Below are 14,619 nucleotides of genomic sequence, written 5' to 3'. Positions count from 1 at the left end.
TGAATTTGAGGTCAATAGGTCAAAGGTCAAGGTCACATTGAACCAGAACAGTAGAACTTTTGTTTACAGTGAGCAAATAACTTTTGTTCCTTGTGCAATTACTGAATGCATCAAGGGGGGCATTTCGTGTTCTACGAGCTCTTGTTTAGATAAATTTTCAGAGTTATGGGACTTTGTTTTTTTGTTTCTATACTATATATATACAGTCCACATAATTACATGTATGCAATCTTGTGTGCGTTAAATTGCAATGTACTGTGTCAGAGCATGCAGGGTGTACATTCATCACCACATTAATAGCTCTAGTTTTATTTAGATCACTGTCACATTTTTTTCCCAATAATAAATTCATAAAGGATCGTTTAGAACATGGGAAGATGAAAATGTGCAGTTTTAAATAAAATTTTATTATAATAATTTTCATTTCAATCAGAAAATAATTAACAATAACTGCTGGCAAAATACTACAAATCTGCAAACCTGGGCAAATAACAAAGCTTTTAACTGGAGAATCCTTGCAGAACTTAAAGCAAAAAAATTGATCCAACGTTGAAGAGTCAGAATAAATGTATGCAGAAATCGGAGGTGAATATTCAGAACAGTTATTATTCAGCGAGTGTCAGGAAATTATAGATGATGTGACCTAAAGGTCATTCCTTAGGAACAAAGATTTATGTGGAAAGAAAATACTACATTTTTGATTCCTATAGAGGCAACCTCGACCCACTTCTTCATGAACAAAACTGCCCTGTATATCACCACATTTATTTTCTTAACTTTAACAATATACATGTCGAAGTACAACTGTCAATTTAAGATTTCTTTTTCGACTTTTTCCCTTTAGCAGCTCCTTTCTTTGCTCCTCTCACTAAATTCTTGAACTGTCCCTTCATCTTAGCTTGTTTCCTGAAAACATAACACAGTAAACATGAATGATTCATATATTATATTTTATTAATGTATGTAGATCTATATAATTATTCGGAAAACTTCATGTTTTCCAGTGTGGGGATACTTACAGCTGGAGTTGCTATCATTTGTCTATAAACAATATTTAGTCGCCCCCAAAATTAATCATCTATTAATCGCTGGCAATTATCCTATTAAGTTTGACTGTCCTATCTAGTAACTGACTGGCAACCATATTAAGACCAAAGGTCACTTTGACTGTGATCCCTAAAATAACAGGCGATATCTACTAACTCCAAACAATTTTTCTACGAAAATCAGTGGCCAAAGGCCAAAGCATTCACTACATATCATGTGATCTTAACATCTACCCTAATGACAATATGGTCATCTACCGACCACAACCACCAAATGAAATCTAACCAAAGTAGGCCAAAGCCGTCTCCAACTAGAAAATACTTTTGTAAAAAAGCGCATGTCTCCCCAAATGCAAAGTCCTATAGGCAAGAAGTCAATAGGGGTCAGGAGCGAAAGTCAAAGAGACACTGATGGTTGGCTGCAATAGGGATCATCTACTTGGCATGTCCAGTCATCCCGCTAAATTTCAACACTCTTGGCCTAGTGGTTCTCAAGTCACTGTTCAGGCTCCTGTGACCTTGACCTTTGATCAAGTGACCTCAAAATAAATAGGGGTCATCTACTCTGCATGTCCAATCATCCTATTAAGTTTCAACATTGTAGGTCAAGTGGTTCTCAAGTTATTTCCAAAAAATGATTTTACATGAACAGGCCACTGTGACCTTGACCTTTAATTGACTGACTCCAAAATCAATAGGGGTCATCTACTCTGCATGTTCAATCATCCTATGAAGTTTCAACATTCTGGGTCAAGTGGTTCTCAAGTTATTGATCGGAACTGGTTATCAATGTTCAGGCCCCTGTGACCTTGACCTTTAATGGAGTGACCCCAAAAACAATAGGGGTCATTTACTCTGTATGAACAATCATCCTATGAAGTTTCAACATTCTGGGTCGAGAGGTCTTCAAGTTATTGATTGGAAATTGTTTTCCATGTTCAGGCCCCTGTGGCCTTGACCTTTAACAGAGTGACCCCAGAATCGTTAGGGGTCATCTACTCTGCATGACCAATCATCCTATGAAGTTTCATCATTCTGGGTCAAGTGGTTTTCAAGTTACTGACTGGAAATGGTTTTCAATGTTCAGGCCCCTGTGGCCTTGACCTTTCACAGAGTGACCCCCAAAATCGTTAGGGGTCATCTACTATGCATGACCAATCATCCTATTAAGTTTCAACATTCTGGGTCAAGTGGTTCTCAAGTTACCGACCGGAAATGGTTTTCAATGTTCAGGCCCCTGTGGCCTTGACCTTTCACAGAGTGACCCCAAAATCGTTAGGGGTCATCTACTTTGCATGTACAATCATCCTATGAAGTTTCAACATTCTGGGTGAAGTGGTTCTCCAGTTATTGATCGGAAATGGTTTTCCATGTTCAGGCCCCTGTGACCTTGACCTTTGATGGAGTGACCCCAAAATCGATAGGGGTCAGCTACTCTTCATGATCAATCATCCTATGAAGTTTCAACATTCTGGGTCAAGTGGTTCTCTAGTTATTGATCGGAAATGGTTTTCAATGTTCAGACCCCTGTGACCTTGACCTTTGACAGAGTGACCCCAAAATCAATAGGGGTCATCTACTCTTCATGACCAATCATCCTATGAAGTTTCAACATTCTGGGTGAAGTGGTTCTCCAGTTATTGATCGGAAATGGTTTTCCATGTTCAGGCCCCTGTGACCTTGACCTTTGATGGAGTGACCCCAAAATCAATAGGGGTCAGCTACTCTTCATGATCAATCATCCTATGAAGTTTCAACATTCTGGGTCAAGTGGTTCTCTAGTTATTGATCGGAAATGGTTTTCAATGTTCAGGCCCCTGTGACCTTGACCTTTGACGGAGTGACCCCAAAAACAATAGGGGTCGTCTACTCCAGCAGTCCTACAACCCTATAAATTTTGAAGGTTCTAGGTCAAATGGTTCTCCAGTTATTGCTCGGAAATGAAGTGTGACATACGGACGGACGGACAGGGCAAAAACAATATGTCTCCTGGGGAGACATAATTATTGATCAGGAAGTGTTTCAAACTTACCACAGGCAATCACCATGTCACCAATAAGTTTGATCACTGTTGACCCAAGTCTACCTTGTAAGTCGGAGCTAAAAACTTGTGTACTAAAGACCTTACCTTATACTTGTTAATACAGTAACAAATGCTTGTGCTGGCTTACCTTTTATTGAGACTTCTGAAGTCGAGAGGAACATAAGCATATGGATCATGTTTGCCAGCTTTCTTCATGTCACCTCCTCCTTTCTATAAACATGATGAAAAGTGATTTGAGCCATGCCATGAGAAAACCAACATAGTGGGTTTGCGACCAGCATGGATCCAGACCAGCCTGCGCATCCGCGCAGTCTGGTCAGGCTCCATGCTGTTCGCTTTTAAAGCCTATTGGAATTGGAGAAACTGTTAGCGAACAGCATGGATCCTGACCAGACTGCGCGGATGCGCAGGCTGGTCTGGATCCATGCTGGTCGCAAACCCACTATGTTGGTTTTCTCATGGCACGGCTCATTTCATCAAATGGTAATATACTGTCCACAATAATCTTGACATTACATTACAAAAGTTAACAATATGTTCTTTCTGCTTTCTTTGAAATAATGGAAATTTTAGACCTATTTTTTTTAATTGAATGCACAAGAAGTTCTAGACATATTCTTATTAACTATTTGCAATGAATGTTAGATAAAGTTGTCCTTTCTTAATTATGATTTGAAAGGAAAGAGACAGAATAGTGGGTAAGCAGATGGCCTATGACCCAATTGGGTCGTTCGTAACTACCTGAACTGAAAACAAACTGGTTTTTCTCTATCGGCCATTCAAGCTTTCTTCACTTTAAAGCCAAAAAAAAAAAAACAAACCCAAAAAACAGAAAATATAAAGAAGAGTATATTCAACTAATGTTTGTATGGTATACTATATCACATGTATAATTTTTGCTCTTCATGCAAAATATTACCCCACCCACCTTAGACTTGTATTCACTGCCATATTGGGCTGGTTTTCTGTCTGGCTTGTCCTGTTTGTTGAGTGGTCTGTGTATACCACTGCCTCCAGCTGAATAAAACAAAACCATGCTGATTAATATCTAACATACATACATAACACCTTCCCAACCCCCTTCTTCCCCATTCTTGAGTGAGTGGGGAGGCGGGCTGGGGGCGGGGGGCACACTACTGTGCAATACAATTATGGTTTGTGAAAAAATATTGGAAACTTGTCTATCTGATAAAGATACAATAAAATCATTTTTTGTGGAGTTTTTGTGGTTGCTAATTAAACAATTTAAATCTCAAAGGTCGGATAACATTTCCTTCATTTTATCTTTAAAACCAAAGAATTCATGTCCTCAAGAAAAAGCCAATTGGCAGAAACAGTGAATTTTAAAGTCATTGAGATTATGCAAAAAGAACATTCTTATACCACAATAATTAATGCAATAGATATCAATATGCAAATCTCCATTTTAAAATGCTCCTTATATAGGGTCATGGGAAACTCACATTAATATTAGTAAGAAAAGGTTACCTCTGTATTTAGGTGGACTGGAGGTCTCGTCATCTGATCCACCAAGATCTTCTATTTTTCTCTTCTTTGTCTGCTTTATCTGTAAACAAATATATATCTTACAATGGAACGTCGACAACAGAGTTGTTTGATTTGGTTTTTAACATTGTTTTTCAACTATCTTTCAGTTATGTAATGGTGGGCAGTTAACCTGTGCAGTGTTCCTGGTTTCTGTACCAGTACAAACCTGGTTCTCCGCAAGTAAACGCCAATTCCTCTACATGAATCAGAGGTGAAGAACGAATGATTTCAGACACAATGTTTTTATAATCAAATCGTCCCAGCTCAGAGGGGGATTGAATTCGCCACCCAGCGAACTGCACTCTCCCTAATGAGCTAAGCAGGCGGGCTCATTGTCAATAGTTTTAGAATACAGGAAAGTTATTTAAAATGTATGGAAATCCATAAATATGCCATTTTATATAATTACGGAAAGAAGAAAGGATGTAAATCACGTAGATAAATGGCTTGTTTATACAATTACTAAAACTGATGAGTGAGTACAAAATGAAATATCTAAAAGGTGTGGGTCTGTTAATGATAAAAAGATCTGTCAAGAACAACAAATTGTTCCATATTAAAACTATGTATCTTACCTTGCCTGTATCACGTCCTTTCTCTAATGCCTCAAGCAACTCATCTATATCTTCATCTTCGCTGTCCCCTCCTAAATATTAAGTAATGGTATTAAATATACAAGTACAAGTATAAGCATTTAAACATTAATTCGCATCAACTATGATCAGATATGACTGCAAGCAGTTTGTCGGGCTAGTCTATTTTTAATTTTTGCTGACTCCATCATCTACAGAATCTATTGCAGAAAAAGATTTGCAAGCATAACATGTTTTATACAGTTTACTACTTAGGCCTCCAACCTATGACCAGGAGATTCTGTAGTGCAAGTTAGAACTTAAAATATTAAAGTACTTATTACTTAAAAGGACTATTACCTACAGGCATAGATTATGTTTTTTTAATTATTGACAAATAACACTAGAATATGTCCGGTAATTTCCCTGGGAATCCACAATGAAAAATTTATATTTCAAAAGAAAAATTATCAAATATATTTTTCATAGGTACGCAAGTTCAATATTAGATTTAAATTTGAAGTGTTTCTCTGAAAATGCTCCAGCGCCTGCTCAAATTCCTGGATTTCATGCCAGAATTCTATTGTAACAGTTCAGTGTAAATCGAAGTATTCACACATGAAACACTGGTACAAGATGACTGGCATGAAACAATGTGCTAAAACTGTCACAATGCATATCTAAGACACATGCGTGTGACCTATGTCGGTAGCCTGAAGCCTACCATCTTAACAAGGTAGACAATTGTCCATAACTGAAAGAAGCAAGAACATACCTTCATCATCACTGGATTCTGTTATAATGAGTCTACCGTCAGGGGCTGTTTTGAACCCAGAGTCCGCCTTCTTTGGTTTCTTCTCTACAGGTTTGGTGGCTTTAAATAGAAGAAAAATAAAGTTACATAAATAATGACTTTTTGCCTTTAGATAAATGGTTATAGCTTTTTTAAAACATTTTTTTTGCTGTGAAATTACTCAATTTTATGGGTATGAAATTTTATGTTTTTGGTCAGAACTGATATTTCAGCGGGCTACAATTAGTGGATTTGTTGTTTGGTGAAGGACATATGAACTTGGTATCGTTGTTATAAAACATTCTAGAAGAAAATTTGTCTTGATGGGTTTCTATCTTTCATTTGCTGTGTTAGCAGTACCAAGTTGACTGCAGAAACAATTAATAAAATACCCGACTTGATGCCAAGTCTCTGGGAAAATTTTGAAGAGAAAGTATACCCTTTCTGGAATCAAGCTCACAGCACCTGGGAAGATATTAGTAATCCTAAGCTCTCCTAACTGATCTTTTTTATATAAATCAGCTTTGATAATTTTATCTTCTTTAAAATGTGCAGTTTATACACTTACCCATAACTTTCTTGGCAGCAGATGTATCCATGAAGTCTGTAATGTCGTCATCTCCTCCCTCGTGTAGCCATGCCTTGCCTGTCTCCTTGCCATCTTTCAAAGATCTTTTGGCCTTCAGTTTGGGCCTTTTATCTTTCTGCTCCTCTTCAGGTTCTGAATCCGAGTCTTTCAGAAGCTCATCAATACTGAAATACAATTCAGATTCCAAGTCACACATTAATGGCTAGACAGAAAACTAGTGTAACTTATTGGACAGCAATATTCATTTCAAAGAAAATTGTTAAATTAAGTGATTAACATTAAGTAAGTCATGAAGAAAGACTGAAATGATCTTACATGATATATGGCTTATTTTTCTTTTCAAAAACAGATAATTTAAATAGAAAGCAACTTTTAAATCAATTAACATGTTCTTAAACAATGTACTACTTGAACTTACATGTACACTTTATGAACAAACAACTTATTTTCCTGAACAGACATCCGCAATATTAAAATGCATTGTAAGACTGAAAATTCATAGGCAGATCTGAGCTCTCACTGACAGGAACATGGCTCCACAGAAACTACACATTACCTTTCATGCTGTGTATTGAAGTGCTCTTGCTCATCCTCACTTTCACTAGCATCATCTGTAGTTCTTTTCTTCTTTTTCGCTCGTTCCAATGTTTTACGTATATTAACCAGTTGTTTACGAATACTGTCAGTGGCCATATTGTAAATAGTCTCGTAGCTATGAGAAGGAAGAAACAATGATTATAGCATTTTTAACTTTATGACATATAGATTCTCCTGCCTTTAAACTTATTTATTTATTCTGTTGGGTTTAATGCGCACAGACACAAGTATAGGTCATATGGCGACTTCCAGCTCTGATGGTGTAGGAGTACCCCAGGTACTACTCCATGCATTATTTCATCACAAGCAAGTACCTGGGTAGAACCACTGACCTTCTGTAAGCCAGCTGGATGGCTTTCTCGCATAAAAATTCTACACCCAAAGAGAGGCTTGAACCAATACTGATGAGGAGCAAGTGATTCTAAGTCAGCAACCTTTACCACTCAGCCATGGAGGCCCCTGCCTTTAAAACTGAATTTGATTTAAAGTTAAATATATATAGGTATTGTCTTACATCCTTCCAGCTGAGCTATCTGAGTTGATTTAGTAGCGCAAATTTGTACTTAGTAAATAACTGTTATAAGTTCTGATGATATCAACTAGAAATGTTCACCAGGTATTAAATATCGCTACAAAAATTAGTCTACCAGTAAGCCTTACTATGGAAAACGTTTATGCAAAGATAAAGCCTTGGGTCATTTGACTGTTTTTGAATTTTGCAAAATTTTGGTAGCTACAAAAAAATATAACTTTACAGTACATGATATAACTTGTGACAAAAATATAACTTTATTGCGTCAAAAAACATTTTTAAAAGAACATACCCAAACTTTTTGATGAGTTTAGTGTAAACCTCCTTTGCTTTGAACCTGAAGTGATGGTGACAATCTTCTTTCATACTTGTTAAACTTGTCATCTGTTTAATAGAAGAAAACATGAACTGTTTATCAAAACTTTGAAAAAGTTATGTACAGCTACATCATGATTTGGGTGTTTAAATCCCAGTGGGAGTGGAATTCCATCAGTCTGACCTAAGTTCTCAATGCTGCAATTTAACGGTCAGAATTCCAGGGAGCTTGTAACATGCCCTGTTGAAAAACTTCTGTACAAATGAAGTAAAGTAAATGAGCCGTGCCATGAGAAAATCAACATAATGGGTTTGCGACCAGCATGGATCCAGACCAGCCTGTGCATCCGCGCAGCCTAGTCAGGATCCATGCTGTTCGCTAATAGTTTCTCCAATTCCAATAGGCTTTAAAAGCGAACAGCATGGAGCCTGACCAGACTGCACGGATGCGCAGGCTGGTCTGGATCCATGCTGGTCGCATACCCACTATGTTGGTTTTCTCATGGCGCGGCTCAAATAATCTTTTGTAAAAACACTCCAAAAGTTAATGTATAGAATAACTGTCCAACTTTAATGACGACAGATGAACCAAGATGAACTGCTCTGCATTAAAATGGGGATAAGACAAAATCTGGTTTCCTAACAAATCATTATCTAATCTTTGAACTCAATAAATATTTAGACATTTAGGATGTGACAGTGACCTTATGTCTGTTTGGGATTATACTTACAATAGATTTAAGATACTGTGCCAGTGTGGTCACTGGGAACACGGACACTGTGACCTTCAGGAATGCGAGGGCACTCTGTACAACCTCTCTGGACTTGGATCTCAACAGCAAACATACATTGTCTATAACAGATTCCAACATCTCACTGGACATCTGCCCTGTAAAATATTAAGACACGGTTTAAACTACTAATTTACAGAGAGAAAATAAATTGTAAATGTCAAAAACAGAAAATAAATTCAATGGACAGTTCCAGTTTTTGTCGATTAATACTGTTATTCTATTCATGCCAAGGTCAAGTGCTCACAAGCGGTACCACAAACAAAATGCCTGTGGTCTATTGCGTAAACAAGGTCAAACGTATTTGACAGTCCTGATTGGACAGTCTGTTTTATGTAAACAATAATGATTGACAGTTTTGGCTCCGTCCATTGTTTTACTAACTAGTTGGGAAATGTTTCTATGACAATTAAAGTCATAAATCATTTCTTTACCACTCGTACATTCAATTTTATGTTGGTAAGTTGTCATTCAAGTTCCGGAGAGACTAAGTTACATTTGTAAGTTTTGCAGGACTGACTATGACCATCACTCTAAACAACACTTTATTCATACCTTACAATAAATAGTAACAAAATACAGGCCAAATAACCAGAAAAGGCATTATAACAAGAAGCGGGCGTAACTGTTTATTAACCTACTATGGATGAGTGACATTATTTTACCCTTTGTCGTAGCTATAAAAAGTTCGTAAATATTGGTATTTTACATGATTACCTTGTTCAAACAATTGAGTTAACTTTATTGTGTTTAGGTATAAAATAAACAACCCATAAAACGGCTATGACGTTTCTTGAATGGTTATTAGCAATTTAGCACCCCTAAACCTATATAATATTGGCACTCGGGCAATGCCCTCGTGCAATATAGCTTTAGTTGTGCTTATAACCACTTCAGGCCGCCACTGCCGTTTAGTAAGTATATAATATTAAACACTGCTAAAATATCTGTTTTGTTTTTGTTGGCTTTAACATTGCACCGACACAATTATAAGTCATATGGTGAGTTTCCAGCTTTGACGGTGGAAGAAGACCCCAGGTGCCTCTCCAGGCATTATTTCATCACAAGTGGGCACCTGGGTAGAACCACCGACTTTCCATCAGGCAGCTGGATGGCTTCCTCACATGAAGAATTCAACGCCCCCGAGTGAGGCTCGAATCCAGATTGGTGAGGTGCAAGTGATTTGAAGTCAGCGACCTTAACCACTCGGCCACGGCACCACTAAAATAATCACTATAATAATCATTACTATAACCACCACTATAAAAATAATTACCAATGCAGTCATCACTATGAACAGCATAAACTGGTACATGATGTTTGTTACCTACCTTTAAACTGGTACATGATTCTTGTTAAAGCAAGTAACGTGGCACTGATCATTTGTGGAGAACCAGCAAACCCAGCCATAACCATCTTAAAATACTCTTCCAACACGGCTGTAAAACACAAAATTGTATGCATAAAACAGGGATACAGAGTGCAAACTGGGTTTATATAACAGGTGTACTGAGTATAAATCTTGTTGAGATAAATAGCTAGTCTAAGTGCTGAAGACTTACATACGGAGGAGATTGGTTCAAATCCCCAGCATTGTCTATGTTCAGTAAGAAAGCAATACGTTCAAATCTCAAGAATCATGTGTGTGTGCGTGTCTGTTCGGGTTTAACGTCTTTTTCAACAATTTTTCAGTCATATAAACGATGGTGTCTACTTTAGCAGTGAGCACAATGCCCAACTTTATAGTGCTGCCTCACAAGAATATCACGCCGTAGACACGTGGCATGATACCCCACCCAGTCACATTATACTGACACCGGGCTGACCAGTTCTAGCACTATCCTCTTAATGCTGAGAGTCAAGCGAGGAAGCTGCTACTTTAGTACCATTTTTTATGTCTTTGGTATGACACGGCCGGGGATCCAACCAACAACGTCCCGCACTCAAAGCGGACGCTTTACCACTAGGCTACCGAGGCAGTTCAAGAGTCATGTGACTGACTTAGGTCACTGAAAGGCCATTCATCCCTAACTTTTAATTAATTTATTTATTTTGTTGGGTTAAGAGTCATACCAACACAATATAGCCCAGCTTTCGATCCCAGGTGCCCCTCCAGGCATTGTTTGAGGCATGAGCAGGCACCTAGGTAGAACCACCAGCCTGCTGGATGGCTTCTTCGCATGAAGAATTCTACATGCACAGTGAAGTTTGGAACTCACATCGGTGAGGGGCAAGTGATTTGAAGTCAGGAACCTTAACCACTGCCCACAGGAATCCACTCCTTAGCTCTGGTTCAGGTAGGGAAGTTGTCAATCATGTGCAGAGTACCAGTTATTTCTGGTAAGGAATACAGGAGAATTTGTCTACGGAATAACATATATAGCAGGATTACTGCTGACAGATCTATTTATTACATTCAAGCCTGTTCACACAGGAATATAACCTATGAAGTAACCCTGTATTAACACCCAACAGTAAAAACTTGTTTCTTTACACTGAACGTAAAAAAAGTCTGACAACCTCTTGCTCACTGTTACCATTTTAAGGGTACTGTGTCAACTCAACATGCAGGTCATTTTTATGTCAAATTTCTTTCCTCCTTCAATACTATTCTATTAAAACTAAACAACAAACCATGCCAAGATGAACAATTTTTATATGAAGAATCTTACCATTATCATTGTTTTCAGACCACCTTACTGCAGCATTACCCATCTCTACAAGAAGATTATAGGCTGCTGCCCTAGCTCTCTCTGCCACTTCCTTAGTACACAATATTGCCTAAAACACAGTTAAATAAATATTGATTTTTTTGAACTGCATTACAAAGTAATTGTAATAAATAATTTAAGACTTATTGATAAATATTCAGACAAGAGGGCCACAATGGCCCTATATCGCTCACCTGAGTTTAGTTGCTTGCTTGAACAAATTTCTTTGCTAAAGCTTCTAAAACAAGAGGACCATGATGGTCCTGAATCGCTCACCTCTTCCCACATGACCCAGTTTTGAGTATGACGTCATTTTTTCTATTATTTGACATAGTGACCTAGTTTTTGAGCTCATGTGACCCAGTTTTGAACTTGACCTAGATATTATCAAGATAAAAATTCTGACCAATTTTCATGAAGATCCATTGAAAAATATGGTCTCTAGAGAGGTCACAAGGTTTTTCTATTTTTGACATATTGACCTAGTTTTCAAAGGTACGTGACCCTGTTTTGAACTTTACCTAGATATCATCAAGGTAAACATTCTCACTAAATTTCATGAAGATCTCATGAAAAATATGGCCTTTAGAGAGGTCACAAGGTTTTTCTATTTTTATACCTACTGGCCTAGTTTTTGACCGCACGTGACCCAGTTTCGAAACTGACCAAGATATCATCAAGGTGAACATTCAGACCAATTTTCATGAAGATCCATCGAAAAATATGGCCTCTTGAGAGGTCAAAAGATTTTTCTAATTTTAGACCTACTGACCTATTTTTTTACCGCAGTTGACCCAGTTTCAAATCTGACCTAGATATCATCAAGATGAACATTCAGACCAACTTTCATACAGATCCCATGAAAAGTATGGCCTCTTGAGAGGTCACAAGGTTTTTTTATTATTTGACCTACTGACCAAGTTTTTTAAAGCATGTGACCCAGTTCTGAACTTGACCTAGATATCATCAAGGTGAACATTCTGACCAATTTTCATGAAGATCCATTCAAGGGTATGGCCTCTAGAGAGGTCACAAGGTTTTTCTATTTCAAAACCTACTGACCTAGTTTTTGATCGCAGTTGACCCAGTTTCAAACTTGACCTTATATATCATCAAGATAAACATTCAGACCAACTTTCATACAGATCCCATGAAAAATATGGCCTCTATAGAGGTCACAACGTTTTTTCATTATTTGACCTACTGACCTACTTTTTGACGGCACGTGACCCACTTTCGATCTTGACCTAAATATCATCAAGATGAACATTCTGACCAATTTTTATGGAGATCCATTCACAAGTATGGCCTCTAGAGAGGTCACAAGGTTTTTCTATTTTTAGACCTACTGACCTAGTTTTTGACTGCAAATGACCCTGTTTCGAACTTGACCTAGATATCATCAAGATGAACATTCAGACCAATTTTCATACAGATCCCATGAAAAATATGGCCTTTAGAGAGGTCACAAGGTTTTTCTATTATTTGACCTACTGACCTTGACTTTGACGGCATGTGACCCACTTTCGAACTTGACCTAGATATCATCAAGATGAACAACATTCAGATCAACTGTCATACAGATCCCATGAAAAATATGGCCTCTAGAGAGGTCACAAGGTTTTTCTATTATTTGACCTACTGACCTAGTTTTTAATAGCACATGACCCACTTTCAAACTTGACCTAGATATAATCAAGGTGAACATTCTGACCAATTTTCATGAAGATCTCATGAAATATATGGCCTCTAGAGAGGTCACAAGGTTTTTCTATTTTTAGACCTACTGACCTAGTTTTTGACCGCACATGACCCAGATTCGAACTTGACCTAGATATCATCAAGATGAACATTCTGACTTACTTTCATACAGATCCCATGAAAAATATGGCCTTTAGAGAGCTCACAAGGTTTTCCTATTATTTGACCTACTGTCGAAGTTTTTGATGGCACGTGACCCAGTTTCAAACTTGACCTAGATATCATCCAGGTGAACGTTCTGACCAATTTTCATGAAGATCTTGTGAAATATATGGCCTCTAGAGAGGTCACAAGGTTTTTCTATTTTAGACATACTGATCTTGTTTTTGATGGCACGTGACCCAGTTTCGAACTTGACCTAGGTATCATCAAGGTGAACATTCTGACCAATTTTCATGAAGATCTTTTGAAATATATGGCCTCTAGAGAGGTCACAAGGTTTTTCTATTTTTATACCTACTGACCTAGTTTTCATCAGCACATGACCCAGTTTCGAACTTGACCTAGATATCATCAAGGTGAACATTCTGACCAATTTTCATGAAGATCTCATGAAATATATGGCCTCTAGAGAGGTCACAAGGTTTTTCTATTTTTAGACCTACTGACCTAGTTTTTGACCGCACATGACCCAGTTTCGAACTTGACCGAGATATCATCAAGATGAACATTCTGACTAACTTTCATACAGATCCCATGAAAAATATGGCCTTTAGAGAGGTCACAAGGTTTTCCTATTATTTGACCTACTGTCGAAGTTTTTGATGGCACGTGACCCAGTTTCAAACTTGACCTAGATATCATCCAGGTGAACCTTCTGACCAATTTTCATGAAGATCTTGTGAAATATATGGCCTCTAGAGAGGTCACAAGGTTTTTCTATTTTAGACCTACTGATCTTGTTTTTGATGGCACGTGACCCAGTTTCGAACTTGACCTAGGTATCATCAAGGTGAACATTCTGACCAATTTTCATGAAGATCTTTTGAAATATATGGCCTCTAGAGAGGTCACAAGGTTTTTCTATTTTTATACCTACTGACCTAGTTTTCATCAGCACATGACCCAGTTTCGAACTTGACCTAGATATCATCAAGGTGAACATTCTGACCAACTTTCATAAAGATCCCATGAAAAATGTGACCTCTAGAGTGGTCACAAGCAAAAGTTTACGGACTGACGCACGCACAGACGGACGGACGGACGACGGACACCGCATGATCACAAAAGCTCACCTTGTCACTTTGTGACAGGTGAGCTAACAAAAAACAAGGTGAGAAGGTCATGGTAAAGATTATTCAAGATGACTACTGAAATCTG

The 14,619-nt window shown here is 37.8% G+C and overlaps 1 protein-coding gene across 1 annotated transcript in view; it reads right to left on the bottom strand.

The window, feature by feature from the left end:
* Positions 1–386: 386 nt before the first annotated feature.
* The window catches only part of LOC123547392 (RRP12-like protein), a 47,135-nt gene continuing 32,902 nt past the window's right edge, over positions 387–14,619 (bottom strand). Inside the window, exons 23-34 of the mRNA XM_045334464.2 lie at positions 11,500–11,608; positions 10,159–10,266; positions 8,768–8,925; positions 8,014–8,105; positions 7,149–7,304; positions 6,572–6,756; positions 5,986–6,084; positions 5,214–5,284; positions 4,579–4,657; positions 4,019–4,107; positions 3,218–3,300; positions 387–906 (exon numbers count right to left, since the gene is read on the bottom strand). Coding sequence (XP_045190399.2) covers positions 813–906; positions 3,218–3,300; positions 4,019–4,107; positions 4,579–4,657; positions 5,214–5,284; positions 5,986–6,084; positions 6,572–6,756; positions 7,149–7,304; positions 8,014–8,105; positions 8,768–8,925; positions 10,159–10,266; positions 11,500–11,608 — 1,323 coding nt within the window. The 3' untranslated portion in view covers positions 387–812. The remainder of the gene's footprint in view (positions 907–3,217; positions 3,301–4,018; positions 4,108–4,578; positions 4,658–5,213; positions 5,285–5,985; positions 6,085–6,571; positions 6,757–7,148; positions 7,305–8,013; positions 8,106–8,767; positions 8,926–10,158; positions 10,267–11,499; positions 11,609–14,619) is intronic.

Source organism: Mercenaria mercenaria, chromosome 9 (genome assembly GCF_021730395.1).
Source record: "Mercenaria mercenaria strain notata chromosome 9, MADL_Memer_1, whole genome shotgun sequence".
Taxonomy (NCBI): domain Eukaryota; kingdom Metazoa; phylum Mollusca; class Bivalvia; order Venerida; family Veneridae; genus Mercenaria; species Mercenaria mercenaria.
Note: the sequence above shows the minus strand (reverse complement) of the source record. Positions and strands in the feature narration are given on the sequence as shown.